Genomic DNA, 23,270 nt, shown 5'->3' with positions numbered 1-23,270 from the left:
CCTTTCGCACCGTACGTAGCCAAACGTGCTAACCGGAGGTGCGCGCACGGCCCACTCAGCACAATCTTTTTGCCTCATCACATGTGCAAGATTAAGCTGCCACCTTCTCCTCGTGCTTTCCCACCTACCACAACATTTACCATTGAAAATGTAAATGCAAAACAGAATTTGGCGGCTGGAGATTTTATATCAGTGCTTTGCAATACAATTTAATGAGCAGAGGCACCAGGGAAGGAGATTTGATCAGATACCACCAAAATTACCAAGCTATGCAGAGAACGCTGTAGGTTTGACAAGGTCATGTAGTCTGTGGAGTACAACATACACATCTAACAAAAATATTTCTTTTAATAATTTCAGTTATTTACTCAGAAGGGCCTCACCTAGTCTCAAGACACTTTTTCAAGAGGTTCCTTGCTAAGTCTGTGCATTAGAGGATGATGCTGTTTTGTGCAATTCTAACTGAGTAGTTAATTCAGGTAATTTTTCAGCAATGGAATGTTTGGCCAATACCAGTTACATTGTGTGTTTACTTTATGGGAGGAAACCGTAGAATGCAGAGAAAACAAAGACTGATGCACACAGACAAACTCGCACAAACATTCCCTGTATAACCTTAACAGACGGTCACGGCAAGTGCTGTTAGTGCACACTTATGAAGGCCGGAACGGCACATGAGGTGGGTAGGTGGCCAACACCACGCTCGGCCGTCTTTGTCTCCCCAGTGGTGATGTTCACCCACCACACCAGGTACTCATTTTTAAGCCTGAGTCGACCAAGGGGAGGTTAAGGAACCGGTTAAATTATTCTACAGTTATTGGATGTTAGCGGGAATCGAACTCTTTTTATCGGGTTGTTGCCCAGTGCATTAACCACTGAGCTACCGTTCCCCGCACAACAACAGCCGCCATTCGCCAGTAAGTGGTGGTGACGACACCACTGCTTGTGCCAGGCTAGGTGTGCTTTGAGGCCACGTGAAGTGCCGAAGGCTTGCAGACAAGTCACGGGAAAAAGACCCAGGTACACATGGGTTGACTGACTGAGATGACCGGCAGATACACCACCTGTGTCCCTTACTGTGCCAAGTTGCTTTTTATCTGCCCGGCGCTCTGTTGTGAGCGTCACTCCTCCGCCCTCCGCTGTTGTTGGAGGGTAACTGCCTCCAACTGCCCAGTAGCGTCCTTCACAGAGGCCGATTTTGACACTGCTGGTGCCAGTCCTCGACAAGACCAATCAACTCCACATCCTCCTGTACCGCATCAGCCCATCATCTCTTCTCTAGCCTGTGCTGCATCCATTTAGCTACACAGCATTGCGCAGCTGATGAAAAGATGCCACTCGACTGATTGGGAGTGAGACCTCTGCTGTCAAACCGGAGCTGGTCATAAGCATGACGTCCAGGTACATAAACTTCTCCACTCTCTCTGATAGTAAGGCACTATATTTTAGTGAATGCTCCAGGTTCAACAGCAGTCTCCAACTCCTTCTCAGGATGAACAGCAATTACAAGATCATAAGCATATGTAGCATGGTTGACCAATAGGGAGCCATCCCTTGACCCGCACCCAAGCATCGATCAGCCTCCCATTGAATTTTTACTAGATTAAATTCCTTTAGAAAAGCCATGGAAAGCTTCTCGAACAAGGTGGTCAAAAGAGATGTTAAATAATGTAGGAGCCATTGGATATGCCTGTCGCACCTCCAAGGTGAACAAGGAATGGCTCGGACTCCCAGTTACGCAGATTCACCTGGGCCCACCCACCACCATGAAGGTCAGGGACATCGAAAGTACAAAGAATAATCCAGAGCCCTGGCCTATGGATGATATCATCGGCCTTGACCAGGTCATAAAGCAGAGATGTAGGTCCTGTTGAAAGTATCTCCACCTCTGCTACAGCACATGGACATAGAATATGGCATCTGTGCAGGACCGCCCTGGCCTGAAACCACATTAGGGCTCCGCATGCCTTCCTTCAGAGTGCCTTGCAACGTGATGTTGAATTGTCCTTTCCAGGACCTTTCCCAGCACACTCAGGAGGGAGATGCCCCGGTAGTTGCTACAATCAGTACAGTCCACCCCCTTTTAAATGGCGACCACAATAGCATCCTTACAATCCTGCGGAGCCCGTCCTGTGGTCCAGACAGTTGTGATGTGATGTAGGACAGTCTGCATACAGACGCCACCCTCTCTCAGCATTTCGCTTTGGAGATGATCTCTTCCGAGTGTTTTTCCCCATCTCAAGACTATGAATCGCTCCTCATACTTCCTCAACAGACAGCACATCAGCCAGCCACTCACAGAGGGTGGCTACTTTCTCCAATATTTAAGGCACTGCAGCCCCAGGAAGTCCATCCCCACCTTGCCTCATGGAGTTATCTGGGCTGAGGTATTTCTCCTCCCCTTTCCACTCGTACACACTCATTCACCCACTCACTCTGCAGAGCAGGCGAACATACAACCTCCGCGCAGAAAGGCGCCCGAGTCAGGGAATCGAGCCCAGGTCCTTCTCGCTGCTGAGGCACAAGCGTTACCACCGCGTCGCCTCGCCGCCCGAAGCAAGAGTGTGTGAATGGCGGCATCTGAGAGAGCGGTGTGCGCGTGCGGGGAGGGTTACATGGCTGGCAGTGGGCCCGGAGTGGCCGTTGTCGTCTATCGCAGGGAGAAGGGCTGCGCGTGCGATGGAGCCGCGCGCGGAGACTCCGTGGAGGCCATGACGTCGCGGAACCACGTGGCCACGTCCACCTCCACTCGCTCGTACCGCCGCAGGAAAGCGTGCTCCTGCGCGTGTGCACACGCCAAGAAGACATCGCGTGGATCTCGTGGACGAGACGTTAACTGCCTCGCCTGGTAAACAGGTCGTGGGTTCGATCCCAAGTTTGCACGTTCTCCCTGTGGTCGCGTGGATTTTTCTCCGGGTCCTCCGGTTTTTCCCTCCACATCTCGAATCAACATCACGCGTTTAGAGTTTTGACTGGTATAAATTTCCCTGTGGTAAGCCACTTCATTGAGCTTTCATTTGTGGCCAGGTCACTTCTGAAAAAGAGCTACATAGCTCAGTGGGTCTTACCTGGTAAAATGAAAAGTAAAATCAATCCAATTTTGCCTTTAAGGTCCCCAATCTGTTGAGCCAATACAAAGATTTTCCAGCCAGTAAAGTAACTTTCACAAGTTTAACATTCCTCGCGCCTGACATTTTTTTTAACTCTCTCACGGTGTATTATTCGTGGTGTACCTATGCCGCCTCTCAATTTGCAATCCAACGACTGACACAGCAAGTGCAAGCGACCAGACAAACAGGTGTCTTGTGACAAGAAATATTCATTCAGGTCATTCCCCATCCCAACTCTCCAGGATTACAAAGCACCCGTACATCCCACTACTTTGCGTGCACATTTGTGCGTATGCTTCCGACTGCATGTTCTCGTATGTATGCACTTTCATGCCTGCGTAGGTTTGCGTGTGTGCGCGTGATATACATGCGGGTATGGTAATCAAGTGCTGCATTAGGAGATCAATTGAAAAAATGTTGAGAAGAACATCCCTATCGATGGGACCTTTTTGCCAGTATCCAAGATGATGAAAAATAATAATAGGTGTTTACCCTTTCTGGCAATAAAACAGTAGGTGTTAAGATGTTCAAACACCTAAATAGATACCTGTGGCAAAACATTTAAACAAACATTCCTTAACAGGAGCTTGCTAACAGCCCTCGTACCCAAAGAGTCTATTTAAGGCTTTATGGGGAATCTTCGTCTTTGCTTTTCATACATAAACGTGTTTAGGTGATTTGCAAAGATGCTGTGTGTACATTCACCAAGAGCTTGTTGTACTTTGGCCGTTTGCGATGGTCTTTCGTAAGGCTGTCGAGAGACAAAAACATAACTTAGAAATGGCAGAGACGCCTTCGATGCGAGGACGGAAAGATGGCAAAACACGGCAAAACGCGGACGTCACATCACGGGAGGTGCACGTGGGCAAGCGTGCAGTGTGCGAGGTACCAGTCCTTTACGAACGCCTGGAAGTCAAGTGAGAAGCCCATGTCGCTTGGCAGGAGCGGAGGGTCTTCTTGAAGGACCTTGGTGAGCACCTCGAAATCTGTCTTGCAGTTCTGGTATGGGAACTGCCCCGTGGCCAGCTCCACCTACACCCCCAAGCAGAGCGTCACTGGATTAGCATTGCGTCTGTTGACCCAGGAAACCCTCACCGAGTCTCAAGACATTTTCAGGAAAGTTCTGCCAGGTTGTGGCAGTATGGGGAGATGTTTGTTCGTGTAATCCCAGGTGAGAAATAAAATGTGCAGGTAAATGGTCAGCATTGGGATGTTTTGCCAATACCATACAAAACAGAGTGACGTCAACAAAAAAACTCCACGCAGAAAGGCGCAGCGGTCGGGAATCGTACCCAGGTGCTGTTTGCCGTCAGGCACGTTATTGTTACCACTGCGCCACCCTGCCACCCAAATGGCAGACGCGAATACAACCTATAGCTGGGCAGGATGGAGCAGCAGAGTGGAGACGTTTCTATACCTGGGCAGTGTGCTTATGACCAGTTCGGGCTGAGCAGCTGCGATCTCGCTCCAAAACAGTTGAGTGACATTTTCATCGGCTGCATAATAGTGTGTGCAAGCTACCGAGCCTATGGTTCCATATGAAGCTGTGAGTCTTCTCTGCCACAATATGTGGACCCCTCTAAAAAAGCATCTACGCCAGTCTGGCCTGCCTATAATCAATCTATCATGAGTTTAACAAGGCTGGCTTGTGTGAGGAGCTCTAGTATCCTTGAAAGATCTGGACACAATCCAACCGGTGAGCTCCTCTGGCAGACAAGGCTGTGTTGGCTGGGTCACGTAGCCCACATGTCCTGCCACCGCATCCCCAATCATATTCTGTTTGGCCAGATATAGGGGGCTAAATGGGTTCAGCATGGCTGCAGAAGACATGGACTGATGTGGTACAAGAGGATGTAAAGCTGATTGGACATGCTGAAAACTCGTGCCAGCGGTGTCAATATCAGCTTTTGTGGAGGATCGTGAAGGACACTACTGAGGAGTCGAAGGCAGTTGCCCTTCAGCAACAATGAAGGGCAGCGATGCTCACAACAATGAGCAGAGCGCCATGCGGCGACAACGCAGCGAGGTGGCAGAGTGTGGGAGTACAGGTGGGGTATTGGTCAACCCACAACACCTAAGCCACTTGTCAGCGAGCCTTCGACACTTTACGTGGCCTAAAAGTCTATCTGAGCCTGGCACAAGCGCTGTGGTAACATCACTGCCACTACGTGCCAATTGGTGGCTGTTGTTGTTGTCATAGTGTGTTTAGTTTGTTGTCCTTCCCCCGCACCTCTGATTAGCGCGGTTGGCTACATACGGTGCGAAAGAAGTTCAACATACACACACACACACGTGTGCATGGTGTAGCGAATGTCGTGTGTGTGGTGTGGTTTCGTTTGAAGTGGTGTATGCAGTGCGGTGTACACTCAAATATTCTGAATATATTTGAACAATTCAGGATCACGATTGAAACTCCTGAATCGATGAGTTTGGTAAGAAGCGAGAATAGTTTAGAGATGAGGGTCTGCCAGTGCATCCTGACATGCGAGGGCTGTTCAAGGCCCAGTGGATAACGGTGTTCAGGCCGGGTGACCATGTGAGGGATGAGGAATATGCGGCCATGGAGGGCACGAGGGAGGAGACTGGCCATGAGTGCAGCGCACAGAGGAAGCGACACGTTTGAAGTGCGTTTCACGCAACCAGACGAGTCTCATGTGCAAGAGTCATCTGGGTCAACACAACGGCAAAATTAACAACGTAAAGAACTAAATTCAATAATAACGCAATGAGAGTAAAAACAACCGGACAAAAATCATCACCAAGACAAATGCATTATAGGATTTAAATATCGAAAAGTTCTGAAAAATAACCAACCTTGATTAAAATTAACTTCCTATAGCTAGAGTTGGCCTCGGATAAATTAATTAAATAAAAACGATCGTAAAACTACGTGAAAGAAACATCGAAATGGATTTCGGGCGATGACTGCGCTGCTGTGTACATCGACAAGGATCTACGTGAGAGGATGTGAAGAGTGGATGGATCGGCCTGTACCAGTGAGATTCCCAGACTCCAGACGTCCGCCCGGATGTCATAGTCAGGGTGCGTTGGGTCCGGAGGATCTATTCTCTCAGGCTACGCACATGGGAATGCACGGACACATACAGACGGGACCACCAGCTGTAAGAATAAAAATAATCATAAAAACACCATTCGTTTTAAATGCAGTAACGGTATAAATATACATTTTTATTTAAAGCTTTCGTGACTGCAAGAATTCATATTCTTGGTTCTTTTGGTAAAGGCACGTGGAAGGGAAATAATAAAATAATAAAAATATTAAACAATTAAAATTCTCACGACGTTTCGACTGCAACACAAGCAATCATCATCAGGTAAATGTTATCAACTTTCGTTGAATTATGAAGTATATTGCCCCCATCAATCGTAATTGGTACAAGAATGCTCTAATATACGAGTACATATACATAATTAAAATCTATTTTTCTAAATGTTAAATACATTTTCTGATTATTAATTGCTACAACCTGTAAATGCCTAAGGATATACTACAACGAATGCTGTCGATACACTTTCTAATAATGGCGACGTTTCCATATAATTTTCATTTTTATTGCATTGCATTGGGAAAGCTGTGCATAATCACTCGCTCACGGAATCACTCCGGTCACTCGCTCACCAGCGGTCAGTCACCTATTTGTCACTCTTCTGCCGCTACTACCGTGGCTACTGTACCCGTGAACTTCACGCGTCGATTCCGCCACCCAGACTGTTTCCTCCAATCGAAACCGTACTCAACCACCACCCACTGCAGGCCACAGTCGCCATTCGCCGCTAATTGATGGTGACGTCACCACGGCGCTTGTGCCAGGCTAGGAGCACCTTGAGGCGATGTGAAGTGCCGAAGGCTCGCTGACAGAACACGGGACAGACCCAGGTGACCGACTGAAATGACTGCCAGATGCACCATCTTGCGCACCGCACATTGCTGTGAGCGTCACTCATCTGCTTTCCTCAATTTTTGGAGGGCGACTGCCGACATTCTTTTGTTCATAAGAGCCACTGCCTGTTTTTTGGCAGTTTCCTCCCACTCATCGTACCGGGAGCCAGAACCAGTCCACCGGAACTCCTGTGTCAGCCTCTCCCCCGCAACGGGTGTGTGGACAATCCACGTGGCCAACTGCAGAGTGGTTGCCTGCTCTTTCTGGAAACCCCCTGAAAACTATAAAACTATTAACTATTTTACCAGGTAAGGCCCCACTGAGCTAAACTGCATAGCTCTTTTCAGAAGCGAAGTGGCTTATCGTGTGGAAATGTATAGCAGACAACAGACATCATAAACGCCTGTTCCCTTGGGTCCTCTAGTAAAAGTACAAGCTTAATTTGGGTGTTTGCACTGAAGTGGTTGGCAAAATAAATGCAATTTGGATGGGTTACGAGCCCCTCGCACACACTAACACAAAGCTTCCCCGTGTAGCCTGAACAGACTGTTGGGGCAAGTGCTGTTAGCGGGTAGCACCTATGAAGGCCGGCAACACACGAACACCACGCCCGGCGGCCTTTGTCTCCCTCGTGGCGATGTTTACACACCACACCAGGTACTAATTTGAGGCTGGGTCCATTTAGGGGAGGCCCAGGACCGGTTAAGATAATCGTCACCGGTGGTGGCCGTGAGCGAGAATAGAACTCGGGTCGCCGGCTTTGTAGCGCAGCGTAGCGCTAACCGCTACACGACTGCTCCCCACTCAGCCACCCACCGACTCACTCAAGCACCACACCTCAAATCACAACAATTCCGTACCGTAGTCTCCTCTCACAAAACCTCTTCTAACCATCTCGCTCAATTCAAGAAACGTTTGGCACTCTTATCCACGACAACTTTTAAAGTGCCGTTTGTTGCTGGCCTCTTCGACATGTTGGACCTTGGGGCCCTGTGCTTGGCGGCGGACTCGTAACCAACAACAACATGCAGGCCCGGCAGGAGAGAGGCACTCACCGCCATGTAGGCAGCGCAGCCGGCGCCCCGGGTCTTCGCTTTGCTGTCCACCAGGCGACCGCTGATACCAAAGTCGCAGAGCTTGATGCGACCCCTGGAGTCGAGCAGGATGTTGGAAGGCTTTACGTCACGGTGGATGACTCCGTGCTTCTCCTTGAGGTAGCTGAGAGCCTTCACTATCTACAAAGGTGACAAAGGTCCTCCATATGGCATTCAACAGACTGTTGGGGCAAAGCGAGCGCTCTATGATGGCGCTCGCTTTGGGGTGGGTGGCCAACATTACACCCGGTCGCCTTTGTCTCCCCAGTGGCGATGTTTACACCTCAGTACCAGGCACTCATTTGAGGCTGAGTCGGCCTAGGGGAGGCCCGGGACCGGTTCAGATAATCGTCACTGGTGTTGGCCGTGAGCGGGAATCGAACTCGGGTTACCGGGTTTGTAGCGCAGCGCGCTCACTGCTACACTACCGCTCCCCACTATCTATATATATAAAAGAAAAAAAATTGTGTGTGTGTTTGTGTATGGGTTTGTGTATTCGCGCGCTTGGCTCTCCAACGGTGGGGTTTACTTAAAAAAATAGCTAGGTACACTATTCCTTTTTCACATCCGTCAACTTTAAATTAGTTTCATTAGCGATTTAGTGCGATTTTTGTGCGCTTCCCTTTTATTTATGTATTTATTTATGACGCGTGCACGACCATACCAACTCACGCGCCTTTGGTGGGGGGGGGGGACCATGCCAAGTCGCACGCCTTTGGTGGGAGTGAGGGGGACATTTTCTTTCGCGTTAAAAAAGCTATAAAAATACACTAAATGCTGACGTCAATTCTTCACTGTGTGATGTCCCCCCCACCCCGATGCGTGCAGTTATTACTACTATACAGTCGCTAGATGCTACCACTATAGGCCATAGATATTACTGCAGAGCGGCCGGTGAGATCATGGCTGGTGGGGGAGTCAGGGTTAGCAGCCCAGCCCCAGCCTGCCAAGGTGCCACCTCGGCCGGCTGGACAATCTAGGCGAGGCCGGAGGCTCTGCACGGGACTAGGCCTCACCACGCCACTCTATCAGGTGAGTACTTTGTGCTATAGAGTCGATAAATACTGCTATAGAGTCAGCATGTACTACTGTAGTGATAGCAGAAACCACCAGTCGGTATGCACTGCTTTAATCATAGCAGGTACCACCAGTCGGTATGCACTGCTGTAATCATAGCAGGTACCACCACGGTATGCACTGCTGCAGTGAAAGCAGGTACCACCACAATATGCACTGCTGTAATCATAGTCAGTATGCACTGCTGTTAGATTTTTAAGAGTAGTTTTGAAATATTTTAAAGACCCGGGCAACGCCGGGTACTTCCTGCGAGTACTATCTACAAAGACGCCCCCCGTACAGCTTTTAACAGACTCTTGGGGCAAGTGCTGTTAGCGAGAGCGCCTTTGAAGGCCAGAACAGAATACAAGGGGGTGGGGGTGGCCAGCACCACGCCCAACCGCCTTTGTCTCCCCAGTGACAATGCTTATGCACTACACCAGGGACTCATTTGAGGCTAAGTCGACCTAGAGAAGGCACAGTACCGGTTAAGATAAGTCGACCTATCTACACAAAGATAAAGACAAATACCCCCCGTATAGCCTGTAACAGACTGTCGGGGCAAGTGCTGTTAGCGAGCACCTATAGAGGCCACGGAAGATGGACGGTTACATCCATCAAAACACTGGGGCAAATATAAGAATTCCAGCCACGGTCACTTTCCTCCAATGCACAACAACTTAAATGTGCGCCCTCTCGTCACTGGCGACGCACGCACGCGTGCCCCCCAAGCGTCACAGTTTCATCGCGGAGTAAACCGTCACGGTGCGGCCCTGCAACTCACTGCTCACGCCCACTGCTGGCGGAAAGCCCTCCGCTGGAACCAACTCCGGAGGGTATTTGGTCTACTCTTCCACATGAACCAGGCGATGTCAGGAGAGACGGGCATACCCACATTGTGGCCCACCACACGCGGCCTGCCAATCGGCAAGCTGTGCCGTCAGCCATTTTACACTCCGCGGTGGATAGAGACGGTGGAACTTGCGACACGGTTTCAACTTTCATGTCGTTTGCGACCTGTATACAACATTCGTAAACTTACCGCAACGGTCATTTTCCCCAGGATATTCTCCGGTATCGGTCCTTGGATCCGCTTTTTTAATTTTTCTGCGCAGGTCCCCATCAGCTCCATTGCAATGAAAACGTCCGTCTATGCAGGCACACACGCACACACGCACACACGCGGGTTTACACGCGTGCGCAGGTGTCACGTGTTTCACATGAAAGGCAATCCCGCTTCAGATCTTCTGACTTGCCACCCTTACCTGGCAAGTAGACATGGATGAAAAATGCAGGTCTTAATGTAACGACACAGATTTGCAGACTACCGAGTGAATCACGTCTGGGAATAAATATATTTCGTATTCCATTGTCACCAGGCAAGAACCATTTGGACTTCACCGCCAATATCTTTTAAATAAATTGACAAATCTTCAACATCCTGGAAGTTTGAATCAATTAGAGAGTTATCCATTTGTGGATATCTCACCAATGACCCTCTTGTATGCATATACGTACGTACGTTGAACGTCTTTCGCACCGCACGTAGCCAACCGTGCTCTTCTCGACACCAGGTAAACACGGCAACACCAAAAAAAGCGTTCCCTGGAGCGGAGCTACTCACACCGACATCCGCAGCGAGTGGGCGGCTAGATGTGTGCGGCTGCATGTGCGCGTGAACATTTGCGTTGTGCGTGAGCATGCCGAGTACAGTATGGTGGAACATTGGCACGCACCAAAGAAACACGCATAAAATGCTACGTGGTAGATCAATCGTTCTCACAATTGATTCTTTCCCACCATAGTACCTTCCAATGGACACAACACTCTCACAAGCGCCTTTCTAGCAACTGTCTCAGCAACAATCTTTGCAATGTCAAACCGCGTACAGCCAAAACATCACCCCCATGTTCCGGAAACAAGACCTCATTAAGTAAACTGTGTAAAGCCGCAACACGCGTTCAATAAAACGTCGTCGGTTTTCCTGTATTCATAATTATTAGTATTATTTTGCTTGTTTAGCCAGGAAAACCACACCGAGTCTCAATCCTCAATTTCAAGAGGGTCCTGCCAAGTCTTGTTTTACTCTCCGTAAAGTAGAGCGAGTAATTTGAAGGTAACCTTTCAGCATTCTAATGTTTGGCCAACACCACTTATTTATTGAGCTATGGGAAGAAACCAGAGAACCCAGAGAAACCGATGCAAAACAGGGGGAAGGCACAGAGAAAACTCCATGACAAGAGACTGCTACACTGTCCCACCTTCCGATTTACTCCGGGTTTCATTTTTTGCATACTGGTCATGGAGACATGTCACCTGTTCTGGCTGTACTCGGGTGGGTTGCCACCTGTCCGGTTTTTATCCGCAGTCAGGGAATTGGCATCTGTGTTCGGGTGAAGAATTGATTTGTACCGAGATCTGGTACCGGTATTCTATTGATTCGTTTTTTTTATTACAATAAACTGCACAGTTTTGATAGATCTAGGACAGCAGTGGCAAATACACCTAGGCCCGTGATCCATTTTGGTAAATATCAACGGGCTCCGAGATGGAACAGAAATCTCCGACCAACAACTTTATCACTATACAGGAATACAGGAACACCGTCGCCAAAGTGGCTTTACGGAACACGTGTTACGACTAGACACGGTTTACCCGAGGTTTGCTTTCTGGAACACGGGAGTGACGCTTTGGCTGTACGCGGTTTGACGCTGCTAAGAGTCTCATTCTCATCTCCACGTCGAAGAGTACTGCCGTGAGAGTGCTGCATCCGTTGGAAGGTGAGGATGAATCAACTGTGAGAACGATGTATTTACCATGTATACTTTTACGTATGCTTTTTGGTGTTTTTGTGTGGTAGTGTAACACACTCAACACGCACAATGCACTACCATCCACTCATTGAGGATGGTAGTCATAGCGAGGCCCAGATGGTGGATCGGTAACGGTGTTAGGGGCGAGCGTCGGGCTGGCAATTCAGGGTCAGGGGCGAGCCTTGGGCGTGAGTGACGCGGTGTGGGAAGATGAATGGAGAAGGGGTTGATGTGTTAAGGTGAAATTTAAAAATAAAGAGTGTACACACACACACACAAGGATAGCGACGCTGCATACTGTTTACAATAGCAAGGGCGGAAATCACGTAGAATTATTTCAACAAAGAGGGAGGGGATGATAATTTCGAACCCAGGAACGCAAACCTATTTTCCCCACAAGGTCTATTATGAGTCAAGAGCGGTTTTGCCCAACGAGGAATTTTCTAGGAACGTAACGCCCTCGTTCGGCGAGGCTTGCATGGATCGACAGAGTACTCACTCCATCTATTGGGAGAAGTTATTATGTTGAAATGTACAAATTCGTAGTCGGAGATTTTTATTTGTCATCAGCCGCAATGAAAATTGTCGCCTGCTTATGTTTTCGGATTTGTCCTGAGATTCACAAAAAATGTTTTGCAGTCCACCCTTGGATTACGATCTATGCATTTGCCACCACTGACCTCGGCTGATTGAGCAACATGCCCGGGTTTGGTCTATATGTGTGTTGAAATTCTTTCGCACAGTACGTAGCCAACCATGCATATTGGAGGTGTGGGGAAAGGACAACAAACTAAACACAATACGCAGTTCTAAAGAAATAAGTTTTAAAATCTAGATTTAAAAGTGCATAACTCCAGTGGCTTCCTAACATCAGAAGAGCGGTCCAGACGGCCGCAGAAGCACATCTGAAAGTGCGCGATGCGGTGACCGTCTTTGTTTGATGGCCAGCGAAAAGTCGCTGCTGCTACTGCTGCTGCTTCTGCGAGGGTGTCTGTGGAGGTGGTGGCACTCGTGGCCCTGGAGGGGAGGGGGTGGAAGGTCGCGGGGGCTCACGTTCGTGATGAAGGAGCCGTGGCACTGCACGATGTAGGGGCAGTCGTGGCTCTTGAGCACCACGTCCAGGTCCATGAGGATCCGCTTATTCTCATCCTTGTTGCCCGAGCGACGCATTTGCTGTCACAAGAGACGCGGGCGCGAGCATGAGCACAGACAAGCGCGAGTACGAAGGTGCGTTGCCGGCGTTCATAGGCGCTACTGACTAACAGCACTTGCCCCTACAGTCTGTTGAAGCTATACGGGGGATCTTTGTCTTTGTTTATACGCAACACACAGAGCGTTCAGAAAAACAAGCGAACGTTGGCAATGGCAATTTGCGCGAGCTTCGAAGATATCGGACAGATTACCTGTTTAGAAAATATCTGCAAAAGGTTTGGCGACCCAAATCCCACAGATTCCAATCCCCTAATATGCAACTGATGGACCCATAATCCAGATATGCGTGCATATCTCTCTGCGCTCGAGCCACGATCACACAATATCTTGAGATGGAGCTGCGTTAGGATGCTAAGTAAATACAAGTTGTATTACAAAAGGCAATACAAACGATTATACATCCAAACATACACATTATATGCCTACATTGTTATGTGTCCGTGTATATACAGTGAGGGAAAAAAGTATTTGATCCCCTGTTGATTTTGTACGTTTGCCCACTGACAAAGAAATAATCAGTCGAAATTTTTAATGGTAGGTTTATTTGAACAGTGAGAGACAGAATAACAACAACAAAATCCAGAAAAACGCATGTCAAAAATGTTATGCATTTATTTGCATTTAATGAGGGAAATAAGTATTTGACCCCTCTGCAAAACATGACTTAGTACTTGGTGGCAAAACCCTTGTTGGCAATCACAGAGGTCAGACGTTTCTTGTAGTTGGCCACCAGGTTTGCACACATCTCAGGAGGGATTTTGTCCCACTCCTCTTTGCAGATCTTCTCCAAGTCATTAAGGTTTCGAGGCTGACGTTTGTCAACTCGAACCTTCAGCTCCCTCCACAGATTTTCTATGGGATTAAGGTCTGGAGACTGGCTAGGCCACTCCAGGACTTTAATGTGCTTCTTCTTGAGCCACTCCTTTGTTGCCTTGGCCGTGTGTTTTGGGTCATTGTCATGCTGGAAAACCAATCCACGACCCAATTTCAATGCCATGGCTGAGGGAAGGAGGTTCTCACCCAAGATTTGACGGTACATGGCCCCGTCCATCGTCCCTTTGATGCGGTGAAGTTATCCTGTCTCCTTAGCAGAAAAACACCCCCAAAGCATAATGTTTCTACCTCCATGTTTGACGGTTGGGATGGTGTTCTTGGGGTCATAGGCAGCATTCCTCCTCCTCCAAACACAGCGAGTTGAGTTGATGCCAAAGAGCTTCATTTTGGTCTCATCTGACCACAACACTTTCACCCAGTTGTCCTCTGAATCATTCAGATGTTCATTGGCAAACTTCAGACGTGCCTGTATATGCGCTTTCTTGAGCAGGGGGACCTTGCGGGCGCTGCAGGATTTCAGTCCTTCACGGCGTAGTGTGTTACCAATTGTTTTCTTGGTGACTATGGTCCCAGCTGCCTTGAGATCATTGACAAGATCCTCCCGTGTAGTTCTGGGCTGATTCCTCAACGTTCTCATGATCATTGCAACTCCACGAGGTGAGATCTTGCATGGAGCCCCAGGCCAAGGGAGATTGACAGTTCTTTTGTGTTTCTTCCATTTGCAAATAATCACACCAACTGTTTTCACCTTCTCACCAAGCTGCTTGGCGATGGTCTTGTAGCCCATTCCAGCCTTGTGTAGGCCTACAATCGTGTCCCTGACATCCTTGGAGAACTCTTTGGTCTTGGCCATGGTGGAGAGTTTGGAATCTGATTGATTGATCGCTTCTGTGAACAGGTGTCTTTTATACAGGTAACAAGCTGCGATTAGGAGCACTCCCTTTAAGAGTGTGCTCCTAATCTCAGCTCTTTACCTATATAAAAGACAACTGGGGAGCCAGAAATCTTTCTGATTGAGAGGGGGTCAAATACTTATTTCCCTCATTAAAATGCAAATCAATTTATAACATTTTTGACATGCGTTTTTCGGGATTTTTTTGTTGTTATTCTGTCTCTCACTGTTCAAATAAACCTCCCATTAAAATTATAGACTGATAATTTCTTTGTCAGTGGGCAAACGTACAAAATCAGCAGGGGATCAAATACTTTTTTCCCTCACTGTACACAGTACACACACATTTATATGATGATCTGTACTAGAGTGCTATTCAAATTACAAGTTTGTTATTTCCAAGGTCATGCCTCCTGGTTTTAATCGTTTTCCCGTGATACTGAAGCACTGCAAGCTTAAAGACAACCCCCCTCAATAATTCCTGGACATCTTCACAGCTCATAGGATTCCTCCGGGATAAATAAAGATTCTGCCTTTGGCTGGTATAGCCGACGTATGCAGCGGGGAAGAGGCGTTCCAACGTCGCGTGTAAATACAAACGGATGAGAACGACACTTGCAGCGGTTGACTTTGAGCACAAACGTGACAAATGGAAAGGAGGGTGATAGCAGAAAACTAAAACTTCCTTTTTCATTTGCATGTTGAGTGCACGGGACAGTGTTCCTCACTTGCACATCTGGGTTTTCTCCAGGTGCCTCCGATATGTAAACGCTCATTGACAGGCCGATAACACCTGAATATCGAGAGGACTGCAGAGCTCGGGGTTATTATTGGCGCCAGATCACCGCGTGTCTGTTTCATCGTGCCTCCGAGTCGTTCTCTCTCTTTCTCTCTACAAGAGTGAGCGAATACTGTGGTGCATTACAATTTAAAGTTATTATACTCTGATGTGCAAATATACAGACGCAGTGCAGTGATCGAAAATGTGCCAGCGTAAAATGGTATGCCACACCAGCAATTCTTAGAACACCAGAAACGTGTACGACTGGTTCTTTGGACAACGGCTCCTATTCCTAAACTACCACGTTTCCACAGAGAAGAAATGGCGGTGAGAGTGTGTCAGGGTGTGCATCAGTGAACGCGGGCTGCAGGACGAACAGATTTCATACCGGGGCTTCTACAATCACATTTGAACCACAATAAATGCATGCACAACGCACACAATGGCAAAGCTCCCCTCTGTAGACCACTTCGTGCAAGTGCTGTTAGTGGGCACCGATGAAGGCCGGCGTGCGCTAATCGGAGGTGCGATGAGCACGGCAACAGAAACATCGAAAGTGGATTGACGGTGATGACCGTGCTCACGCCACCACGCGGCGAGAGAAAGCATAGCTTCCCACGCGTCGTCACGGAGCGTGCAGCTCGCTCACCTTCACGGCCAGGATGTGCGACGTTGGTTTGTAGCGCATTTTCCACACTTGCCCGCAGGTGCCGCTGCCCATCTCACCCAGGGTTTCCAGCTCGCTGATATCAGCCCGGTAGCGCTGTTACCGACACACACCCGCAATTCACCGCATTAACGTGCGCTGCCAACAGAGTAGCTTAATGTCATAACAAAGCCTCATTTACCATTTTGAACAGGCCGTACGACATCTAACGAAGCAATGCCCGATCCACAAATACGAAGGAGACATCACAGCGACGCACTACTCCGCTGGTTGTGCCGCGGTTATCTGGGCTTGACTACCACCTGAATGTGAAATTGTAGTTGTTGATCTGCATCTAACATCGGCAGCCATACGGCAAGAATAAGATTTACAGTTTTTTTATTCACCATTTTATTCAACTAAGTGTTTGGGAAATCAATACGACAGACGCAAATGGATGTTATTCATATTCTTTCAAACAACTGCACTGTGAACGCAGCGAATGCATTTTTATTTCAATAAGCTGCAGTCAACACCATCGGCCTCGATCGATCCTCTGCTGGGTGAAGGCCTCCCCAAGACACCTCCCACGATCCGACTATGCCGCAATCCGTCCAGCACCCGCACACAACCTGATTTCATTGCTCCAACTTCCCGGTGGACGACCTCTCGGATGCATTCCATCCTTTGGCTGCCACCCGTGATTATCCTTGACCATCCTCCATCACCTCTTTTCGGCCGTGACACAATCCTGCCCAAACCCACTCACTGTTCTTAACATTTTGGATGATGTCATTAACCTACAATTTTTCTCTAAATCCATCGATTATAATCGGAAACAAACCATAAAAGTAAAAATCATCCTCATCATGACACAGCGCAAGTTGTAGCTGTTTAATTAAAACTATTCTGGTTTGGAAAATGGTAAAGTAACTCAACTGGTATACATGCTTGTGATTTGAATGAGGCGAGTTATCTCTTTCTTATGCTCATTATTGGACTGCATAGTTATTCGTGTGCATTTTTAGGCAAGGGCCATGGTGATGTCAACGCAGACACAATGCGCATGTATGACTCAATACCCACGGTATATCTCACGCAATTTCCCTTTAACTTTTCAATGCAAAATGTCCCTTTGTTTACCAGCTATTATAGACATGCGTGTGTGTGCTTGCTCAGTGGGGAGCACAGGTGGTGCGTCAGCCAGCCATCTCAGTGAACCCACAGGCACCTGGGTCTGTTCCATGACCTCCTGCCAGCGAGCCTTTGACATTTCACGTGGCCTCAAAGTGCACCTAGCATAGCAGAAGCGCCGTGGTGACGTCACCGCCACTTAATGGTGAACGGCGGTTGTTGTTGTCGTCGTTGTTGTCAAATGCAAGTGCACGGTTTAGTTTGTTCTGCGCGTACCTTCCCATCCAGCGTCAGGAAGCCGGTCTGATTCATGATCTCCTGCAGCTTCTGGTCAATTTCGACACTGCAGAACGCACACAACGGCAAGACCCACATGTACACACCACACAGGTGCAGCGACTCCCTCGCAGCTCGGAGGGCAGTGCCACCAGCGGAGGACCCTCTCGTGTACCGACTGCCCAGAGGTGGCCCCGAGCATCTCTCGGCACGGTCCAAATCTCACGTTCCGCACCACCACTTTTTTCGGTGTCCCAGGCCAGTCGTGAAAAATGAGATTACCCCTTTCCTCTCGAGCTCTCGCCTGGTCAAACAAATCAAAGTCAGCATCCTCAACACAGCCTACCGAAATCCTGAATAAGCCACTGCCTCAATTGTTTTCCGAATACATTTCTGCCATTCTCAATCTTACGTGTGGAAAATTCTCAATTCACCAACGGATGAAGGCCTCCCCACATATGAGCGTTTTTTTTACCACCACAATATTCCACCATGCCAGTCACTGCCGATTGGTGGAGGGGTGGGGGGAGTGCAGGAGGGGTTCGGATATTAATTGTCACTGTTAGCCCTGGTCAGGATGTGAACTCGGGTTGCCAGGTTCGCAGAGCAGTGCATTAACCACTGCACCTGCCACGGTGTTCAGTATGCGTGTATTTGACGCAATGAGATATATATTTTTTTATTGATATTACACCTATTCACCCAAGAAATGCTCCCTTAGTCTAAAGAATCTTTTTTCAGAAGACTCCTGCCAAGTTTTCACAGTAGAGGGGCGATAATTATTATGCATACGGGCAGACCTCTTATAGCCTCAGGATGCGTTCTAGGTAAACAGCGCGAGAGGTCATTATAACACGGTTCCAATGGAGATGCGTCAACGAGAGCGCTATTTTGTTACCTAGGAGCGATATACGAGGGCTTCATTGGGGCATCGGTAATAGCCTTAATGACACTGAGCACATGATAAATATATAAAAGCATTATATAAATAAAAATAAGTTTTAATGAGAACATGTAAAACACAACGGGTGATCCACTCACTCACGTAAGATTAACCACCGACGAAGCTGTACTAACAAATGAGATTACTCGATCCGTGGATCGCTCGCCAACGAATTCCTGCACCGATTAACCCTCGGTGAATCGCTCCTCGAAAGTGGCTGTTGGATCGACTATGACCAGAATCGATACAACGGACACCTCGATTTAGGCTCCACAAAACTGTTCTTTGGCTGAGACACGCCCCTACGGGCAACGCCACGCCCACTCTCTTCCATATATGGGTTGATCCGCGCAGTAATTTTCCTCCAGGGCAAAGAACGTTACAAGGAAAGAGCGTTATAAAAGGCTGCGCTATAAGAGGAATGCCTCGATTCCAATTATGATAATTAGCCGGTGATTTAAAAAAAAAAATTGGCAGATTTTGAGCAAGAAGCCGGCACACAACATCCACTGTGATGCAGACTGCGCACATTTTTACAGCTAATAACAACCCCACAGCGTTAACCAGCACGGCAGCTGGATTCAAATCGTGGGCCTCTGCACTAAGCGGCAAACCGCGCTGCCACTGGGGGGGGGGGGGCGATGTTGCTTCTGTGTGTCATCCCAAACTGAGCAAGTTTGCAGATATTTTAGTACTGGGATATTTGGCCAAGACCTGTTATGTTGAGTGGTTTAGCTACGGGAGGAACCTGGAGGAAACCCGTGCAGAACAGGGTGAGAACACACAAACTCCACGCAGAAAGGCTCCCTATTCGGGAATAAGGCCATGCTTGCTATGAGCTGCACGTGTAACGACTCCGCCACCCTGCCGCCTGAAAGCAAGACACACGAACAAGCAAGCGCTCACCTCTCTAAACTCCGAGGGGTCGAGCCATAAGATGACGGAGGTAGCTGCAGTGTCTGTCGAAACCTGGGGACCGTGCCATGCTGCGTGTTCCCCGGAGGCGTGGTGTGCGTGGCGTGCGAGGTGTGCGTGGTCGGCGAGGTGTGTGTTGTGTTCACGCTGTGGTGGGTGTGCGTTGTCCCTCTGGCTTGTAAACACGCCTGCAAACCAGCAAAAAAAAAGCACCCCGATCGAAAAACAACAAGTTAGTCCGCCAGCAGCCAAAGCCCATGGAGACGCAAACAACCCCCCCCCCCCCCGTCTGTCAGCCATGCTACCTCACAGGTCAGTGTTCACCCACATCCACACACCGTCAAAGCCTCATGACGCCCATTTGACTGTCCTCCATTAACTCTGACCGTCTTCGTCCTGTCCAACGCAATCAGAATCTTCATTCATCCTTGAGGAATCTGATAAGCGACAAAGCTCTTTCCCACCGATGTCCAGTCGGGGCATGGGGTCAGCCAGAACTCGCCGATAGATTGGGGATGGTTGCATTGCACTCATTTTGAAGCGACACTCCTTTCAAAACATTCTGCCCGCCAATGAATAGAGTAAAATTCTAATGAAGTTCGCCAGTTTTGCTATCTTTGTAAGGAGGGGTGAGCCAGTGGGCTTGCCACGTTAGCGAGAACTTAGCTTTCGTAACGAGCACCGGCAATGAAGTGTCGTGGTACAAGACACGTTTCTTTCATAGTATGTTTGTGTAATATTTCCGAATGAACAATTGGTGAACTGACAAGGGGTTCCCTGCAACCGCAGCGTAGGTCAAACAACTTCTTTAAAAGAGACAGGAAAGGTGAAGGGTCGTACATTACGTTGTTGTTGTGCCCTTTGTTTACCCAGGAAAGCCTCACTGAGTCGCAAGACTCTCTCTCTCAGGAGGGTCCTGCCAAGTTTTCGCAGTAAGAAGCGATGTTGCTGCTGCGTGTAATTCTAATCGAGTATAATAAATACCCCGCTGTAAGCTGTCGCATTATGTGTTGTTGATTGATTTGGGAACATATTTCATACCTGTCAACCCATATAGTTTACCCGTATTCTTGTACAGGGAAATTGAGTTTTCAGGTCCATATGGCGTACAGCCGTTTCAATACGGGCAAAACATTTTTATTGTCTATTTGTTTGTGTTTCTCCCTTGTGATGGGACTTTGTAGGATGAACGTTGAGATTTCTAAGGGGTACGGGGTGACCAATAAGGTCTGTAATAAGGTAGGCACTGATAAGGGGTTGACAGGTATATTTCCTCGTAAGTGTAATGCGTCGCATACAAGCGTCCTTATGAAAAAACTGTGCAAGCGAAACATCTATTTGTACATTTTTTGCAACGTTATACAGGGCTGTACGCGCGTAATGCGGACAGCCAGAAATGCCTCTGCCACGCGCTCCGCCTGCCAGTCCTCCATTTTGTATGTTCGTTGCGCATGGGTGAGGTATAAATACTGTACAGCGTGAGGCGATCGCTAAAACAAAAAAAGTACAAAGGGCTTAGAAGAGTGTTCTTCATTGCAAGGCCCGTGGGCCACTGGCGGCCCCTGACGTGCGGCCCACCGACAATACACAAATGTGAAGACACCCCCATCATCATCATCATCATCGTGCTGCTGTCAAACCGCAATGGTTTCAAATGTGTAGCGCCCCTCGCACTTATGATGTCTCATCAGCGAAAGTGGCCTCCACCCGTCTGGAAATAATCACATTGCCTCTGGCAAAAAAAGGTTGAAGGATAAGTATTCATCTCGAGGTTAAATTAGAAATTTCAAAGCATTTTGAGGCAGGTGTCAAGGAAGTCTTTCTTGCCAGAATTCTTGGCCTACCCACGACCTCGGTGAGAAGTATTCAAGTGAATGCGAGAAACATTATAGAATTTGCTAAAAATGTGGAACCTTTAACTGCCACTAAAACAACTCGTATAGAAGTTGTGGAATTTTAGAAAGACTCACTGTCTGGATTGAACATCAAAATCAGCATAGCTCTTCAACCACCGAATTGCATTATTTGAATTTATAATTAGTAAAAAAATGTATGCTAAATTGTAATCACATGCATTTTTGCACACTTCATGACATTTAGTTACGTATTTTTTTCCAGAAATGTCGGCTAGGAACATAACCCTATGGAAAAATTAGAGTACGCTTGAAGTAATTTCGAGTTAAGTAGCATTCCCCCAGGAATGCATCCCTTACGTATAGTGGGGAAATCACTGTATTTTTTATGCATTAGGCTGTTTGGCCAATACCAATAACATTGCATCTTTACTTTTGCTCTGGCAGGGAACCTAAGAATCCAAAGAAAACCCATGTAGACACGGGGGGGAGGGGGGGAGAACATACAGACTCCACACAGAAAGGCACCCGAGTCGGGGTTTGAACCCAGGTGCTTCTAGCTGTGAGGTACGAGTGTGTACCACCGCGCTGCTACGCTGCTGCATTGCTCACCTGTGTGGACTGGTGCGTGTGTGTCGTGTGTTGTGCTCCCTGCGTTGGTGTGTGTTGGTGCCTCTGCCCATCGCTCTGATAGGTGGAGGTCTGGGTCGGAGGCTGCAGGGTGAGACCCACTGACACGCGCACACATACAGATACGGGGGCACAAGGAGACACAATGAAACGCAGCGCCAAGCACAGATGCATAAGAATAAGCACGTAGACACACACACACGTGAACACGGGGCAGTGAGACAATTCCATTGATGAGCGCGACAGCCACAAAAATATATTCTTTGGGTTAAATCTTGACTTAAAGCTTTCGTGACTGCAGGAATTCATATTGTTTGGGTCTTTCGGTAAAGCCACGTAGATAGAAAAAATAATACTAATAAACAAGCAACCGTCACCTGATGACGATTGTTTGTGTTGCTATCGAAATGTCGTGATATCGTGATTATTTTTTCTATATACGTGGCTTTACCGAAAGACCCAAACAATATGAATTCCTGCAGTCACGAAAGCTTTAAGTCAAGATTTAACCACAAAAATACGTCGCGTTCTCATATTCGACTAAAAGAATGCTCATTAGTTTAGCTTTCAAAACATGTGTCTCCGTCAAGTCCATTTTCCCCATTACCCAAAGATCTGAGTACAAGTTCTATCCATCCACATTCTCACCTGTGAAATGCATCGCTTTACATAACGACCAAGATATCACCTAAAGGTAAATTATTATTTTTATTTTACCAGGTAATGTCCACTGAGCTAAGCAGCTCTTTTTCAGAAACCACCTGGCCACAAATGATAGCTCAACGAAGTGGCTTATCAAGTGGAAATTTATAGCAGCCAAATACTCGAAACGCGTGTTGATTATAAACGTGGAGAGAAAATCCAGAGGACCCGGAGACAAATCCACGCGACCAGGGGGAGAACATGCAAACTCCAAATATACAGGCGTCAGGGTAGGGATCGAACCCACGCTCTCCTATATACCAGGCGAGGGAGTTTAACATCTCACCACCGTGGCGCCCTAAACATGGCATCTCTCTTGACAAGGCTCTCAATCACACAGCCCCCACATTCCAGTCACCGTTCACCGTCACCATCTCCTCCGCGCTCTTGTGCTGGACAGTTTTTTCAATGCACAGCGTCTCATCCACGAGGACGCGGTCAGCGGGAACGAATGACGCTTTAGCCCAGCAAATTTCC

The 23,270-nt window shown here is 48.0% G+C and overlaps 1 protein-coding gene across 2 annotated transcripts in view; it reads right to left on the bottom strand.

Moving 5' to 3' along the window:
* Nucleotides 1–6: 6 nt before the first annotated feature.
* MAP2K7 (mitogen-activated protein kinase kinase 7) overlaps nt 7–23,270 on the bottom strand; it is a 30,952-nt gene continuing 7,688 nt past the window's right edge. For both annotated transcript variants that reach the window (XM_061561615.1, XM_061561616.1), the window contains 11 exons: nt 22,074–22,192; nt 19,600–19,796; nt 17,751–17,817; nt 16,344–16,457; nt 13,029–13,148; nt 10,205–10,312; nt 8,068–8,247; nt 6,105–6,185; nt 4,000–4,142; nt 3,816–3,861; nt 7–2,779 (listed from right to left, as the gene is read on the bottom strand). In XM_061561615.1, coding sequence (XP_061417599.1) covers nt 2,651–2,779; nt 3,816–3,861; nt 4,000–4,142; nt 6,105–6,185; nt 8,068–8,247; nt 10,205–10,312; nt 13,029–13,148; nt 16,344–16,457; nt 17,751–17,817; nt 19,600–19,796; nt 22,074–22,192 — 1,304 coding nt within the window. In that variant the 3' untranslated portion in view covers nt 7–2,650. The remainder of the gene's footprint in view (nt 2,780–3,815; nt 3,862–3,999; nt 4,143–6,104; nt 6,186–8,067; nt 8,248–10,204; nt 10,313–13,028; nt 13,149–16,343; nt 16,458–17,750; nt 17,818–19,599; nt 19,797–22,073; nt 22,193–23,270) is intronic.

The sequence above is a fragment of the Lethenteron reissneri genome, chromosome 27 (assembly GCF_015708825.2).
Source record: "Lethenteron reissneri isolate LAM-NWPU_2019-01 chromosome 27, ASM1570882v1, whole genome shotgun sequence".
In the NCBI taxonomy this organism is placed as follows: domain Eukaryota; kingdom Metazoa; phylum Chordata; class Hyperoartia; order Petromyzontiformes; family Petromyzontidae; genus Lethenteron; species Lethenteron reissneri.
Note: the sequence above shows the minus strand (reverse complement) of the source record. Positions and strands in the feature narration are given on the sequence as shown.